Below are 16046 nucleotides of genomic sequence, written 5' to 3' on the forward strand. Positions count from 1 at the left end.
AAACGCTGGGCTGGAGGAAGCACAAGCTGGAATCAAGATTGCTGGGAGAAATATCAATAACCTCAGATATGCAGATGACACCACCCTTATGGCAGAAAGCAAAGAAAAACTAAAGAACCTCTTGATGAAAGTGAAAGAGGAGAGTGAAAAAGTTGGCTTAAAGTTCAACATTCAGAAAACTAAGATCATGGCATCTGGTTCCATCACTTCATGGGAAATAGATGGGGAAACAGTGGAAACAGTGTCAGACTTTATTTTTTTGGGTTCCAAAATTACTGCAGATGATGAGTGATTTTAGCCATGAAATTAAAAGATGCTTACTCCTTGGAAGGAAAGTTATGACCAACCTAGATAGCATATTAAAAAGCAGAGACATTACTTTGTCAACAAAGGTCCGTCTGGTCAAGGCTATGGTTTTTCTAGTGGTCATGTATGGATGTGAGAGTTGGACTATAAAGAAAGCTGAGCGCCAAAGAATTGATGCTTTTGAACTGTGGTGTTGGAGAAGACTCTTGAGAGTCCCTTGGACTGCAAGGAGATCCAACCAGTCTATCCTAAAGGAGATCAGTCCTGGGTGTTCATTGGAAGGACTGATGCTGAAGCTGAAACTCCAATACTTTGGCCACCACATGCGAAGAGCTGACCCATTGGAAAATACCCTGATGCTGGGAGGGATTGGGGGCAGGAGGAGAAGGGGAAGACAGAGGATGAGATGGCTGGATGGCATCACCGACTCGATGGACATGAGTTTGAATAAACTCTGGGAGCTGGTGATGGACAGGGAGCCCTGGTGTGCTGTGATTCATGGGGTTGCAAAGAGTTGGATATGACTGAGCAACTGAACTTAACTGAACTGAATTCAGTTGGAAGAGCCTTAACTAATTTAGATAACAATGATGGAAAAATGCTTTGCATTTGATTAAAATGTCTATACAATACTATACAATACTAAGATGTCTATACAACCTATACAATACTAAAATGGAATGCTCATACATTCAGTAAGCATACGGACTATGATGTACACACTTAAAGCATGTTTTTCATTACAAAAATTCATGGCAAGCAATTTAAAAATTGTAAACAAAATCATTAGTTTGAAAATCTCTTTTCTGTCAAATTAAATCCTACTCATTTCCGAAAATTCAGCACATGTCAACATCTCCAAAGGAACTCTCTTAGCCTCTTAGATTTTTTTCACCTCCATGGCATCTTCTTTTGAAACTTACTATATACAATGTAATTACTGACTTGCCTGTTTCCTATACTTAGCTGATTTTCTTTATTTGAGTGGCTGGTTATAGTACAAAGTGCATAGATGGGTTCAATGAATGATTAGCAAATAAGGAAATAGTTAAATGCATGAGGGGATAATGAAAGAATGAATGAGTAAATAAGAGAATGATTACTCATATTATAGAAGGAATTGTCTTTAAGTTTTCCAGCATTGGAATGAAACCTAGGTTCATCTAACCATACTTTCCATCTACTTTTCACCACCAACTATGCTCCAGATGAAGCTAATTGGTATATAACTCCACAACTCAAGAGTATTCCATACACTCAGGGTAAATTGATACTGATTCTGTGATGGGGATAATAGAAGAAGAGCTGAGATACATACTGGGGCCCTCTAACTAACTCACAGATAGTTGTTGAAACAAGAATCCTGCACATTAAATCGTTTGTATAATATTTAACCATGCCAAGTGGTATATAAGTAGGTGTTTGGGGAAGACATGAGATTATAACAGAGATCCCTAAAAGTTAATGTGCAAGAATCTCCTTATATGTTTGTTAGCCATCTGTATGTCTTCTTTGGAGAAATGTCTGTTTAGTTCTTTGAAAAGATGCTCAACATCACTCATTATCAGAGAAATGCAAATCAAAACCACAATGAGGTACCATTACACGCCAGTCAGAATGGCTGCTGTCCAAAAGTCTACAAGCAATAAATGCTGGAGAGGGTGTGGAGAAAAGGGAACCCTTTTACACTGTTGGTGGGAATGCAAACTAGTACAGCCGCTATGGAGAACAGTGTGGAGATTTCTTAAGAAACTGGAAATAGAACTGCCATGTGACCCAGCAATCCCACTCCTGGGCATACACACCGAGGAAACCAGATCTGAAAGAGACACGTGCACCCCAATGTTCATCGCAGCACTGTTTATAATAGCCAGGACATGGAAGCAACCTAGATGCCCATCAGCAGACGAATGGATAAGGAAGCTGTGGTACATATACACCATGGAATATTACTCAGCCATTAAAAAGAATTCATTTGAATCAGTTCTAATGAGATGGATGAAACTGGAGCCCATTATACAGAGTGAAGTATGCCAGAAAGATAAAGACCAATACAGTATACTAACGCATATATATGGAATTTTAAAAGATGGTAATGATAACCCTATATGCAAAACAGAAAAAGAGACACAGATGTACAGAACAGACTTTTGGACTCTGTGGGAGAAGGCGAGGGTGGGATGTTTCGAGAGAACAGCATCAAAACATGTATATTATGAAGTGTGAAACAGATCACCAGCCCAGGTTGGATGCATGAGACAAGTGATCAGGGCTGGTGCACTGGGAAGACCCAGAGGGATGGGATGGAGAGGGAGGCGGGAGGGGGGGATCAGGATGGGGAACACATGTAAATCCATGGCTGATTCATGTCAATGTATGACAAAAACCACTACAATATTGTAAAGTAATTAGCCTCCAACTAATAAAGATAAATGAAAAATAAATAAATAAAAAAATTTTTTAAAAATTAAAAAAAAGAATCTCTGTATCTTTTATAAAAGATACAGATTCATTCTCAGAGATTCTGGATCATTAACTCTCTGGTGCACCTGAGTCTGAATTTTAATGAGATTCACCCCCACCCCGCCTTGGTGATTTCCTGCAGTTGTTCTTGAGAAAGCACTTTTCACTGGATGAAAGAGAGACTCCAGTGGACCAGAGCTATCAGGGAAATAGGAGATGGGACTTAGGCTGGAACTTGATGGATGCATGATATTTGGATAGGCAAGGAGGGAAAGGAAGGAATCTCCTTTTTCTTGTGGTAATTGGCAGGAACATCTCTCTCCAAATACCAGATGATTATGATGATTGACAAAATATACTTTCATGACATTGCAGAGTAAGCTATATTACCCTGATGTTTCCTTTTTTGTTTTTAATCTACCACAGAAGCAGGTTTTAAATTGACTTCTTTTTCCCTAGTTTTCACTTTTACCTGTTAAATCTTGACACGTTTCTACACTTCAAAACTTCTAAGGATCAAGCATTTCAGTTATTGCCATATCTTGAGTTCTGATGACATTTTAAACAAGGACCAACAGAACAGACTTTTGGACTCTGTGGGAGAAGGCAAGGGTGGGATGTTCAGAGAGAACAGCATTGAAACAAGTATACTATCAAGGGTGAAACAGACCACCAGCCCAGGCTGGATGCATGAGACAAGTGCTCAGGGCTGGTGCACTGGGAAGACCCAGAGGGTTGGGATGGGGAGGGAGGCGGGAGGGGGGATCGGGATGGGGAATACATGTAAATCCATGGCTGATTCATGTCAGTGTATGGCAAAAACCACTACAATATTGTAAAGTAATTAGCCTCCAACTAATAAAAATAAATGGAAAAAAAATAAACAAGGACCATTGGTTAAAAAATAAGTGGAACATTAAATACTTCCCTCTGCGAACACCACTGACAAACCACCTCTTTCATTTTCCTCTCTGATGTGACTTGGATGGTCACAACAGTTCTGTGGAAGCACAGGCTACTTTTCCATGTTTATAGGCAGTTGCTATAAAATAGGCTGCATCAGAAACATATGTATATCCACTGTTATGCTGAAAGCTTATACTGTGTTCTTCAAAGCAAAACAGACTCTGAAGGTGTTGATTTGAAAATTTCCCATTAGAAGGAACACATTTGTAGACAATTCAGGAAGCTCAGAGGGACTAATTGTATAGGGCGGTGATCAATTTAGTGTGGGCGAAAGAAGGGTGACAATGGATATCTAGTTGGGAAAGGAGAGAAGAGTCTCAATAGTGACAGCTCAATCCCCAAAGGGAGAACAGTAATACCCAATGGAAAAGACCAACACGACTAACACCCGTTTTCCTGTCTTGAGTTTTGGCCGTCAGCCACCTGGAGATGACTCTGTACAGTCAGACAAGCATAGCAGACTCTCATTGAGAAGTAGTTCTGTGTAAGTTTTCAATTCTGACAATGCAGATATGGAAGACTTGTTATTAGCACCAGTATCTGGTTCTCTTCTCCTTGCTGGGTGCTCAGAAGACAAAATTTATCAGCTACCCTAGCATTTAGTCAGGCCCTGTGATTAGTTCTGGCCAAAGGCTTTTAAATTGAAGTGATTTCTGGAATGAGATAGTAAAAATTCCTACCGTGTTCACCAGTGTCCCTTTTCCCAGTAGCACTGAAGGCCTCATGTTGAGAGGCTAAGACAGCTTGGATATTTGAGTTATTCCATTTACAGGAAGATCATAATATTTTATCATCCAACCAGAAAATATTGGAGTGAAAAGGATGCTATTAATAATTTTGCCAGGATGATAGACATAAACTGGACTGTCCTTGGAAACCAGGACATAGAAACTCCCTACTCCTGGAAGACAGTTGACTGCCATGGTACCCAGACTGTGTGTCAACATACAATTCAGTCATTTTTAAGCCACTGGGATGTTGGGGTTCTTTGTAACGCCAATGTAACCTGTCCTTTCCAGACTTAGAAGGTAGGTTATTCTTCAGACCAGTTGTTGCTGGAAATTAGAGAGAGGTGCAGTAGCTTTTCTATACTTTCTGAGAAAAGGAAAAGATAGTAGGTACCTCCATCAAGTGTTGACTTGATTGGTTTATATTCCCAAAGAGACTATTTTCTGTCTTTCTCAGATTACGTCCAGAAGATCTACAAGTCACAGAGCCTTTACTTCTGGAAAGTTAGTTAAAGACATAAGAGAAACAAGTACAAACTTATATAACATTTCACATTTTGTCTTGTTACATCCTCACAACATCTTTCTGTGGTAAGTAGGACTGACGTGATATATCCATTTCATAGAGAAGGAAACTAAGGTTCTAGAAATGTAAATGATTTGTCCAAAGTTGCACAGCTGGTAGAAATGTTTCCACAGACCCACTTAAGTCATTTTAGGAAGTATAGGACTCTCATACATTTACTTACTATACGATGGCCACAGGAGTTGAGGCTGGGAGAGGATCTGATAGCATCCATTTTCTGGCTGTGCTGTGGTTTGCAGTACTGTCTTCTTGATTAAGAGAAGCCACCCTAAAATATTATGAATCAAATGTCATAAGAAGCATATGAATTAAAGAGCAGGCCCATTGAAGAATGCCCTATGGCATCCAGGAGACTCCAGAAACCAATTTTATGGATTCTTAAAACATTTCTTTGCTACTATTGCACTTTCTTGCCCCAAAACTTAACAGTATAACTGGATCCCAAATATGGTCAATTAGATTTTTCTGCCCTTCTCTAATATTCCCAATGACAACAACAAATACTGACTTACTGTGCTGCCTTGGACATTATTCAGATCCAGTGTAGAGTTGGTTTGACTCTTTAACATTAACTCTCTTTTTCAAGGGCCCCTGAAAGAGTCTTTAAGATGTGGAAAGTGAGAACCAAATTCATGATTAATTTCCCAATGAGAAGCAAGTCTAATCATGTCTTTCAATTCTTCATTTTTTTCTGGGTCAAATCCCAAGTAGGTTTTGAAGCATGATAAAACAGAGTGTGTGATGAATTCTTGGGGGCCTTAACCATCTTGTGAGGAGCTAGTCACAACTGTGGAAAAAATTATAAACATATGGTGGGCCTCATTTTGAGTACCTGACATCCTTACATTACTAGATTTAGGCTTTCAAAAGCATGGTGCAAATCAAGAAAGAAATCTTGATGACTCAGTCCACATTTTATGTTTTCTTGACCAAGGTAAAATGATAAAATTCTCATTTTAAGAAATGGGGAAAATGATGCTCCAACTAGTTAATATTTTAAAAGAGAATAGCCTGTACTTAATATTTAATATGTATCCTCATGACACATTAAACTATTTTTATTCCTATTATCAGCAGCCAATAAAAATAAACAGTGAGGACCAATTACAAATAGAAATGTCTGTTATCTTCAAAGTTTCCCTAATTTTTGGCTACTGAGCTATAAAGATCTGTACCCTAAATAATAGTGTTGCAGTGCTGCGCTAAGTCATTTCAGTTGTGTCCGACTCTTTGCAACCCTATGGACTGTGGCCTGCCAGGTTCCTCTGTCCATGGTGTTCTCCAGGCTGGAATACTGGACTGGATTCCTTTGCCCTCCTTCAGGGGATCTTCCCAACCCAGGGATCGAACTTGTGTCTCTTAAATCTCCTGCATTGGCCCAGTAGGTTCTGTACCACTAGTGCTAAATAATCCATTTATATTAAAAGTAGTTGTCTTGTTAATTCAAAGTTCTTTTTGGGCAGTGTCAAACTCAAAGAATATTCATTCTTCAGACTACTCAAGAAAACAAAATCTTAGAAAAACCAAGTAAATCTGGATGTATTTGTGGAAATTCACTATTTTGAGGAATTCTATTAGGACACATCATAAGGGTAGATTTAGAAGTTAAAGAGACAAAACTTACTTATAAACTGAAAGAGACTCATAGACTTAGAGAATGGATTTATGATTACTGGGGAGGCAAGAATGGGGGAAGGGATAGTTAAGGAGTTTGGAATGAACATGTACACATAGCTATACTTAAAATGGATAATCAACAAGGTCCTATTGTATAGTATGGGAAACTCCACTCAATGTTATGTGGCAGCCTGGATGGGAGGAGAGTTTTGGGGAGTATAGATTCACGTGTGTGTGTCCCTGAGTCCCTTTGCTGTCCACTTGAAACTTTCACACCGTTGTTAATCAGCTATACCTCAATACAAAATAAAAAGTTTTTTAAAAAAAAGAGACAAGCTTTTGAGATTGGACCTGGGGGACTGTATTAACTGTTAATTATTTTGTATTAATGAAGCTAATCATATTAATAATTACTGCATTAGTTAAAAACCAGACTCCACTGAGAGAAGTAACCCACTTTGTAGACCTCTTGTGGATTCCTGGGAAACATCACCAACCCTGCCTTCAGGACAGTGAAAACTAGTGAGATACACATCTTTCTGGCATTCACCAGTACACACAGGATTCTTTATCTCTGGATTAGTGTAAACTCTACAAGCACATGAATCCATAAATGCAGTTTTGTGTTCTGCCTCTGTTGTGCAAAGACACTTGAGATTTGCTTGTTAACATTCAGGGGATTCCCTTCAACTCAATGTGAGAAATGAAGGTTTTCCCCTGAATGCATATCCCTGCTTCCTTGCCTTCTTAAAATCTGCCTCTCTCCACACAGTGAGCTCCCCGTGCAGGATCAAGATAAGCCTGCCCATGAGGAAATTTATGTTGCTTTCTGCTCACATACAGATGGCCCTGGAGTGAATATGATGCAGTAATTCAAATTAGACTAGCACCTTTCGATCTGTTTATAAATGGTCCTGAATCCCCATGAGTGAATTAAGAGCACTGTGGTTTCTGGGCAACAGTATTATTCTGGCAAAATTTGTGCTGAATTAAAAATATATATCATCTAGGAAAGAAAGAAGAAAGAAATCCTCTCTCTCCCACATTTAGCCAGAGTAAATTTCAGTTTCTGTGCTGTCTCTAGTTACTGTTGACATAGATTTAGTCTTCCTAACTATTAAAACCAGGATAAGGAAAGATTGGGTTGAAAACATCAGAGTCACAGCCGACCTGGGGATTGTCCCTGCTTACATGCTTAGATGTGCTAGCTTCTAAGTGAGGAAGCTTATTTGGTAAGGAAACAAGTTGGTGCACTTGGGCAGAACCCAGTTCTAAACCAGCAAAGTTTCCACATGAACAGTTTCATCTTGAAACTGAAAATTAGTCAGCTCTTCCTCTCACTCCTGAAATTGAGGAAAGCTTTTCACTGCAATTAAAACGGAGAGGTAGGGTGGGTTGTTGAGGAAAGCAATGGAAGTAGAATGGGAAAAAGAAATTTAAAAGCAAATGATTTGCAAACAATTTGGGAGACCATTCAAAATATGTTCTTCATTAATATAATTCTCCGATCCTTTCTCCTTTAGCAGCGGGACACTGGTCTTTCTTAGCAGAGATTCGTCGGCCAGGTGGTAAAGGGTGTCCAGGCTAGGGACTGAATCGTGAACCCTGGCCTCATTAGGATAATATCCTAACTATCTAAGCTAATTAGTTGCAGATGAAGCATGTGAACTGTGGACTGCATGTTAAATATGACAGAAAGAGCAGGGAGTTATTTCCGGGAGATGTTCGGTTTGTTTTACCAATGACCAGGAGCCCTGCATCTTAGCCCCATGAGTCACAGCCCCTTTAGTCTTGCTGGTACCTCTCACTTGTTATGACTTCTCTCTGACCAGTTGGATCTACATATAGGTCTGCAGGGCAATGACAGTCTTAAGGAGCCAGGGAACAAATGAGGGAAAAAACTCTTAGATTCATTTGTTCACTCACTTAAAAAAACTTATTGAACAGTGACTCAGCAATACTAGCTATGCTTAGTTGTCAGAGATAAATAAGACAGTCGCTGAACTTAAGGAACTCAGAGCTCATTAATAAGATGCTATGAGGTTATGATGGAGAGGAGCTCAGAGTGTGAAGAAAGGACAGTGGTCCACTAGGCTCAGGTACAAAGGAGATCCTGGGCCTTACCTTTCCAGGCTTTCTTCAGATTCTGTGTGGTTTCAAGGCTGCCTGGAGACCCACTGGGCCTACTGCAGCAGATCAAGGGCACTCCTGCAGCAGTTCTGGAGACAAACCACCAGGTCAGAACATTCACTTTTGAAAGTGGCCAAGATTCAGAATAGTGTCGCAGGCAGAAGCTACGTGAAGGTCAGAGTGCCATAGAGACCTCCAGGCTCTAATCAAACAGAACAGACAGACTGGGAATAGCTTCAGGACCTTCACACATAGAAGCAGAAGGACCAGCAACAAATCTGAAGACAAGTGACTTCTCTCCAGGTGTAAGGTGACACCACACCCCAATCTCCTTTCTCTGTAAAGATTGAGATCCACACAGCCAGACCTGCATACACCTAGCAACCATTTGTGGAAGAAAAGCAGTTGCTTCTCTTTTACATTTCCATCCAAGTGATAAATGGTCTACCTTTAAAAACAAAACTTTGTGAATAATTTATTATGAAAAAATTTAATTACAGAAAAACTTGAATGTATTTTATAGCAAACACTATAAACCCACCAGCTAGATTCTACCATTCACTTTTACTGTACTTCCTCTAGTACATATCTAGCCATTTACCCATCTCTCTCTCCATCCATCATCTAATCATTAAAGCATTTCATAGTATATTCCAGGCATTGATATATTTTGGTCCAAATTATGTAGATATGGGCATGTATATTGCTAATTAGAGTTCCATATTTGTTTATTCTGTACTTTTTTGTTTCAGGGTAAAATTTATGTACAATGATATACACAAATCTTAAACGTAGCATTGGATGAATTCCAACGAATGCTTCTATTTGTGCAATCCATCGAAACCCCTAGAGAGAGAGAGAACATTAGCATCATCCCAGGAAGTTCCTTGTGTTCCTTACCAGTCAGTCCTTGCCCCCTCCCCCCACCCTCTCTTGACAATCACTATTGTTAAGTTTTACATCATAAATTAATTTTCCCTGTACTAAAGTTACATATAAATGAAGTCATGTAGTATTTAGTCTTTTGTGTGTGCCTTCTTTCCCTCACCCTAATGTTTTTGAGAGTCTTCCACACTGCACGTATCAGCTTATTCCCTTTGATTGCTGAATAGTCTTCCAATGTAGGAAATATACAGGCATACTTTGTTGTATTGTGCCTCAGTCTTTTGTATAATACTTCCCAAATTCTGCATTTTGAAGCTTTGTGTCAATCCTGCATGATCAGCTGATAGCTTTTTTTGTTAGTAATAAAGTATTTTTAATTAAGGTGTACTGGTTTTGTAGATAGAGTGCTACTGTACATTTAATAGGCTACAGTGTAGAATAAACATAACTTTTATATGCAATAGGAAACCATTTGTGAGACTTTTTTATTGTGATATTTACTTTATTGCAGTGGTCTATAACTGAACCCAGAAACTATCTAATTGAGATATGCCTGTCACACAGTTGTTTATATATTCTCTTGTTGATGGACACTTGCTTCTCAATGGATTTAAAAAATTTTTTAAGAATCCATCATGTTAGACTAGGTCTGGGGTTTAAAGTAAGATTTGAGACAAAAGTTAATGCTAGTCAGCATGTGGGGGCTCATGAAAAAGACGTTTGGTTATATACAAAATAAATGAATTGTATTTTGTCTAAATACCCCAGTGGTAGTATGCTTAAAATTTTTAACCCTGCTAATAGGCATCCAATGAAAGACTTTCTTGTAAGCATTTTTCTTTTCTCTAGCAGATGTGAGAAGGATGCTTGTCCCCTTATGGTCTTTGACCTTGCAGGATGGTTGCTGGTCTCCAAATGGGGTCATGTGGCATGATTTCATAAGGAGGAGGCTCCAGGAGAAGGAGAGATGCTGCCCTGCCCCAGGTCCTTCAGCCTTCTTCCTGTTTGAACCACAGTCCCTTTCTTCTTGTCTTAAAATGAAATTCAGTCATGGAGGTCTCCTTGCTTAAACTGATACAGTTTCTCAAAATGAGAGGATTGGGAGTCAAATACAGTAAAACACAAGGAGAAGCAATTTGCAAGTCACAGCAGCAGCTCTCGACAAACTGCACAGTGTAGATGAAGAGAATATGGCATGCATTTTAGCAGAAGTGGGTGGGTTATGATCTTGAAGCCTCTCACATAAGAAAATATGAGGGACTATTGAAAAATTGCATTAGTGATTTCATTATTATTTTATGTGACTCATCAGCAAATACACAAGTTAAAGTATATTTCTTAAAAACAAAAAGCATGATCAGCTTTTGGTTCAAAGAGCCTTATGAGTTACTAATTTGATTTGGGGAGAGTGACTTCTTGTTTTTGTGTTCATTTTGTTCCATTTCTGTCAAAAGTGACATACTAAACTGAATATTTGATCACAAGAGTCACAAAAGAACACTTCAGTCTAATGGTCTGATCAGTTCCCAGAGTGTCATTAGGCAAAAGAGAGGGCAGGATTTGGGGAGGAAGAAAGAAGCGTGGACGAGTTCACTTTCCTTTACCTGCTGTTAGAATAAATTGCTCCCAGAGTGCCCTTGGATCCTGTTTTCTAATAATCCTTTCATTATTGAATGAATGAAGTCCTTTAGGGCTCAAATCATATTCTCTAATTGTGACATTATTAGGTTGTTTCCTGCCTTGAAGAGATTCAGGAAACTATTATCTTTGAACATTTACTTCCAGAAGAATCTTCTTTTGTTGTGCAGGGAAACTGTCTCTGTAAGACATGGGTGCAGATCCACTGACAATTCCCTAGTCATGTGCTCTTTAAAAGGGATTCTGTGACAAAGGTGGGTCCCTGGGCACAGGGAGATTTTATTTCAAATTCTCACTGATCCAGCTCTTAGGTGGTTTTGAATCGTTATTCTCATGAATTCTTTTTTAATGTCCTTTTTTTCTAACTTTAAGTTTGTGCCCCTTTTAAGCAAAACCTTTGTTTCTTCTGCTAGAGAAAGTACTATAGTGGTGGTGGTAATTAAATGATATATATCATAAAACATGGAATCTGTTTTTAATTAAATACAGTTCTTACATTTTTATCTATGTTATCTAAAATATACTGTTTGCATATGAATTTAGTTTATTTGTCTGATGTGTATAGGACTTAACTTTTAAAAAATAGTTCACTTAATAAATATTAAAATTTATTGCATCTCACCAAGTATAATTTTAGCCTAGGCAGTTTTTAGTTATGATAGTTACTTGACCCATACTCAGATGATGAAAGGATTTAATCTCAGGTTAGACAGTTCAGTTCAGTTGCTCAGTTGTGTCCGACTCAGGTTAGACAAAAGTGGGGAAAAAATCAGAACTAGAAGATATTAATTAAGGTTAGTGTTTAATGATACGTTCAACAAATCAGCAACTTACAAGCAAGAAAACTCTGCCCATGCCTGACCTGGAGAAAAGAATTGGATTATTTTTAGTTCACATTTGGGAAGCGGATGGTGTAGTTGTTCTGTGTGTAGACTAAACTCATACACCAGCTATCAAAATAATAAAACAAAATAAAGTGTCACTGGACATCACACTACAATGGATGGTGCTTCACAGTCTTTGATTTTTAAAATAAGGGAGTTTACTAAATGATAATCTTTTTTAAAAATGTCATTAGGGAGTAAATAATGGTATATTCTTATAAAGTTCAAAATATTTCTCTGTCACCAGATTCATAAAAGTTGTGAAAAGATGAGACAACTTAATTTTTTTTTTTTTATCAAGAGTTGAGCTGAGTCCCTACAACTCTGTTCCAGGCTGTAGCTTGGATATATAACTGGTTTTAATTAATCATGAATTTGTGCCAGAAAAGTGTTCACAGTGTTACTCTGGGTCTAGGCTGCTTGGGATTCTATTTTAACAATTCTCTGTCCACACCCTCTTTTTTCTTTCTTAATTTTTAAACTGTGAAGCAAGAAGAAAGGGGAGAAGGTGAATAAATGTTTTTCTTTTTGATCCAGCAACTCGTGCATAGAACTTTTAATTACACAGAAGAGATAGCAGCAAGATATGCACTGAAACAGAATTGTATTCTAATTTATTGATGACAGAGACAAGACTTTATTTTAACTGAGTTTTACCTATTGGGCCATAATTAAGCCAAATTTGTATATACATGATTAAAGTAAGGATTGACATGAGAAAGACTTTCAGTCTCTTTGCGAAGGTAGGAAAAGAGTAGATTAATATTTAGGAGATGAGAGTCTAGTCCCTGCTGAGTGATCTTGGGCAAGTTATTAACATTATCATTACCCTTCTCTTTTTTCCTATTTAAAATATTTGTATTTATTTATTTTGCTATGCTGTGTCTTATTTGCATTATGTAGGATTTTCAGTCTTCCTTGTAGCGTGCAGTTTCTTTCAGCTGCAGCATGTGGGATCTAGTTCCCATACCAGGGATTAAACTCAGGCTCCCTGCTTTGGGAACTCGGTCTTAGCCACTGAGCCACCAATGAAATCCCTACTTTTCTTGTTTATGATAGATTTAGCAAATATCATGGAAAATCTTCTACCTTAAAGAGGTTGTTTCTGTTTCTATAAAATGAAATTAGGAAGTATTAAAAAAATTGGCTTTCATCACTTATTATTTCAGAATTTGTAGCTTCTTCACACCTGTTCTTTTCTCCTGAACTTACTTTGTCTTTTCTACCAGGCCTTTCTAACCTCTCCTCAGGTCAGGAATAATATTTTTGCTTTCTTGGGTTTAGCAGCTAATAAGTGTTCACAAATATAACTCCTAATTAGCAGTTAAGACTCCTGTTCATTTAAAATCATTTCCTTGAATGTAAATAAAGCCTAGTGGAAAAAGGATGCTGTTTTTACAGTCATGAAAATAGTTTAATCCTAGCTCCCTATCCAACTAACCATGATTGTGTAAGTAAGCCACTTAACCTTTCTGGGCCTCAGCTTTATCATCTACTACAGAGATACAATGATATTTTAAAAAGTGCATTGCGACTGCCATATGCTCATTCGTATCTGACTCTTTGTGATCCCGTGTACTGTAGCCTAAGGCTACAGTACTAAGGCTTCCCTGTCCATGAGATTCTCCAGGCAAGAATACTGGAGTGGTTGCTATATCCTCCTTCAGGGGATCTTTCCAGCCCAGGGATCAAACTTGCATCTCCTGCATTGCAGGCAGACTCTACCTACTGAGCTAAAAGTGCATTATGATGATTAATAGATGAGAGAGTTCTTTGACAATTTTAAAGTACTACTTAATCACCATTAATAAAATGAGATATGTGAAACTATTGGGAACATATTTTGTTTTCCTGGATGGATTCACGAAGAGGTGGCTTGTGTAAATGTTCAAAAAAATCATTCTCTGCACACTCGTAATCAGTGTCCGTCATCTTCTCCAAATCCTGAAAGGATAATGGTTCCACTCCCTGAGAAGGCAGAATTTTCCCAATTATCACACAGGTTTGCCTTAGCCCAGTTCATCTGCAGTGTCTTTTCTCTGCTGCTAAGTAATGATGTACCATATGAGAAGCTGGCTTTCTGAACTACACTTACCTTGGTTACTGTAAGGGTCTTGCCACTTCCAGGAATTCATAGACCCCTACGGCCCCTAATTTGTCTTGCTAGATAGATGCTCGAGTGAGAGAGAGGGCTTTGTCTACTTCTCCCTACAACTCTTCTGAGCTAGGATCATACTGAGTCTCTAGAATACATGCTTCAGGATGGGACTTGAAAAGAACCGACTCAGGATCTGGGCACAAGAGCACTGTGTTCAGTGCGTTCCATTCGGGCAGCCTGCTCTCAGAATTCTGGTCCATGAATCCTCACAAATAAGTCCCAAGGACAAGGCCATTTGAATACAGTCTGAATATACATTTTCATTGCTTGTTAGAGTAAGCATTTAATATTTTTTTAAAAAATGAATCAACCAGAGATTCGCATAATAATGTCTTCGGAGTGTTTACTTTACCCAGAATTGAAGGATAAATTAAGAATATATGACATGGTTCTATACAAAATATTGTAATTTACTTCAGAGGATAAAGCATGCATACATGAAATCTTTGAGGATTTTTAAATGAAAGAATAAGTATAGGGTTGTAAGAATTCACAGAAGTAGGGTACTAATAAGAAATCTCTTAGGAAGTAAAACTTGAGGTGGATTTTGAAAGATGGATGGCCCATGAGAAGAGGAAAGGCTGTTGGCATTCCAGAAAGTAGTAGCAGCTTGAGACAATGTCTGGAAATGGAAATGAGTGTGTGTGTTTTACTCTTCTCTTTTGGGCTTGAGGGGGGAAGTATTGGGAAGGGGTACTTTGACGTGGGTACTTAATAAGATTATGGCATACAATATATGGTATAATGTGACCCATAGAAATATTCATAAATGTGCATTAAGATATATTTGTGAAGATATTTATTAATTGAAATAGCAAAAATTTTGAAGCAATTTAAATTCCATCAGCAGAGGAATGTTTAAAAATTTTATGGTACATTCACATTATGAAATATTAGGAAGTAGTTGAAAAGAGTAAAGTAGATCTTTGTGTGCTGACATAGAAAGATCATGGAAAGATGTAACAGTATATTAATGGTGAAGATGCATTCATGTAGGATTTGCTGACTTTGAAAACTTATTTTTAGAAAATCAAAACAGTATTTCAGAAAGATTACTGGAGTGACATTGTGTCAAATTGAAAGTGAAGAGGGATGTTGGAAGATGTTTGCATGAGCACAGACATGAGAGTCCAAGGATAGAGACCTGAATGGTAAACAGAAAGAGAGAGAAGCCCGGGTCATTCCGCAAAATGATCGTAGAGGACTTAGGACAGACTCTTAATACAGGGGGTGAAGGAGAGAGGAGAGAAAAGAGATTTCTAGGCTTTAAGCTTAGGGAATCATTTGCTGAAGAGTGATTTCTACTTACTGAATAAAACCCATGTTAATAGGAAACATTTCTTAAATTATTTATTATCTATCTATCTATTTATTTTTGTTTGTTCATTTTTCAGGATGGAAGAAACAGTACGAAATCTACTACAGAGTCAAGGACCTCCAGAACAGAAAAAAGAAGAAACTGTTAATATAATGGTCTATCAGGTACACCACACGTCTTACTCTTGGCTGGGAACCGGTCAGCTTGTTTTGCTCAGATTTCTCTATCTCTGTCCACCCTAACCTGGAGATAAATAAGAAAGGATGGTCTGACCCCAGTGCTGAGAGCCACCCCAGTTACCTCTGTTTGAGGAATCCTGTACACGTTTACTTCCTTCTTTCATTTCTTGTACTTTGTGAAAAAGAAT

General features: G+C 38.2%; 1 protein-coding gene across 3 annotated transcripts in view; it reads left to right on the plus strand.

The window, feature by feature from the left end:
- NCKAP5 (NCK associated protein 5) overlaps positions 1 to 16046 on the plus strand; it is a 1015164-nt gene that overhangs the window by 641123 nt on the left and 357995 nt on the right. For all 3 annotated transcript variants that reach the window (XM_043894066.1, XM_043894065.1, XM_043894067.1), the window contains one exon: positions 15756 to 15843. In XM_043894066.1, coding sequence (XP_043750001.1) covers positions 15756 to 15843 — 88 coding nt within the window. The remainder of the gene's footprint in view (positions 1 to 15755; positions 15844 to 16046) is intronic.

The sequence above is a fragment of the Cervus elaphus genome, chromosome 33 (assembly GCF_910594005.1).
Source record: "Cervus elaphus chromosome 33, mCerEla1.1, whole genome shotgun sequence".
NCBI classification, from domain to species: Eukaryota; Metazoa; Chordata; class Mammalia; order Artiodactyla; family Cervidae; genus Cervus; species Cervus elaphus.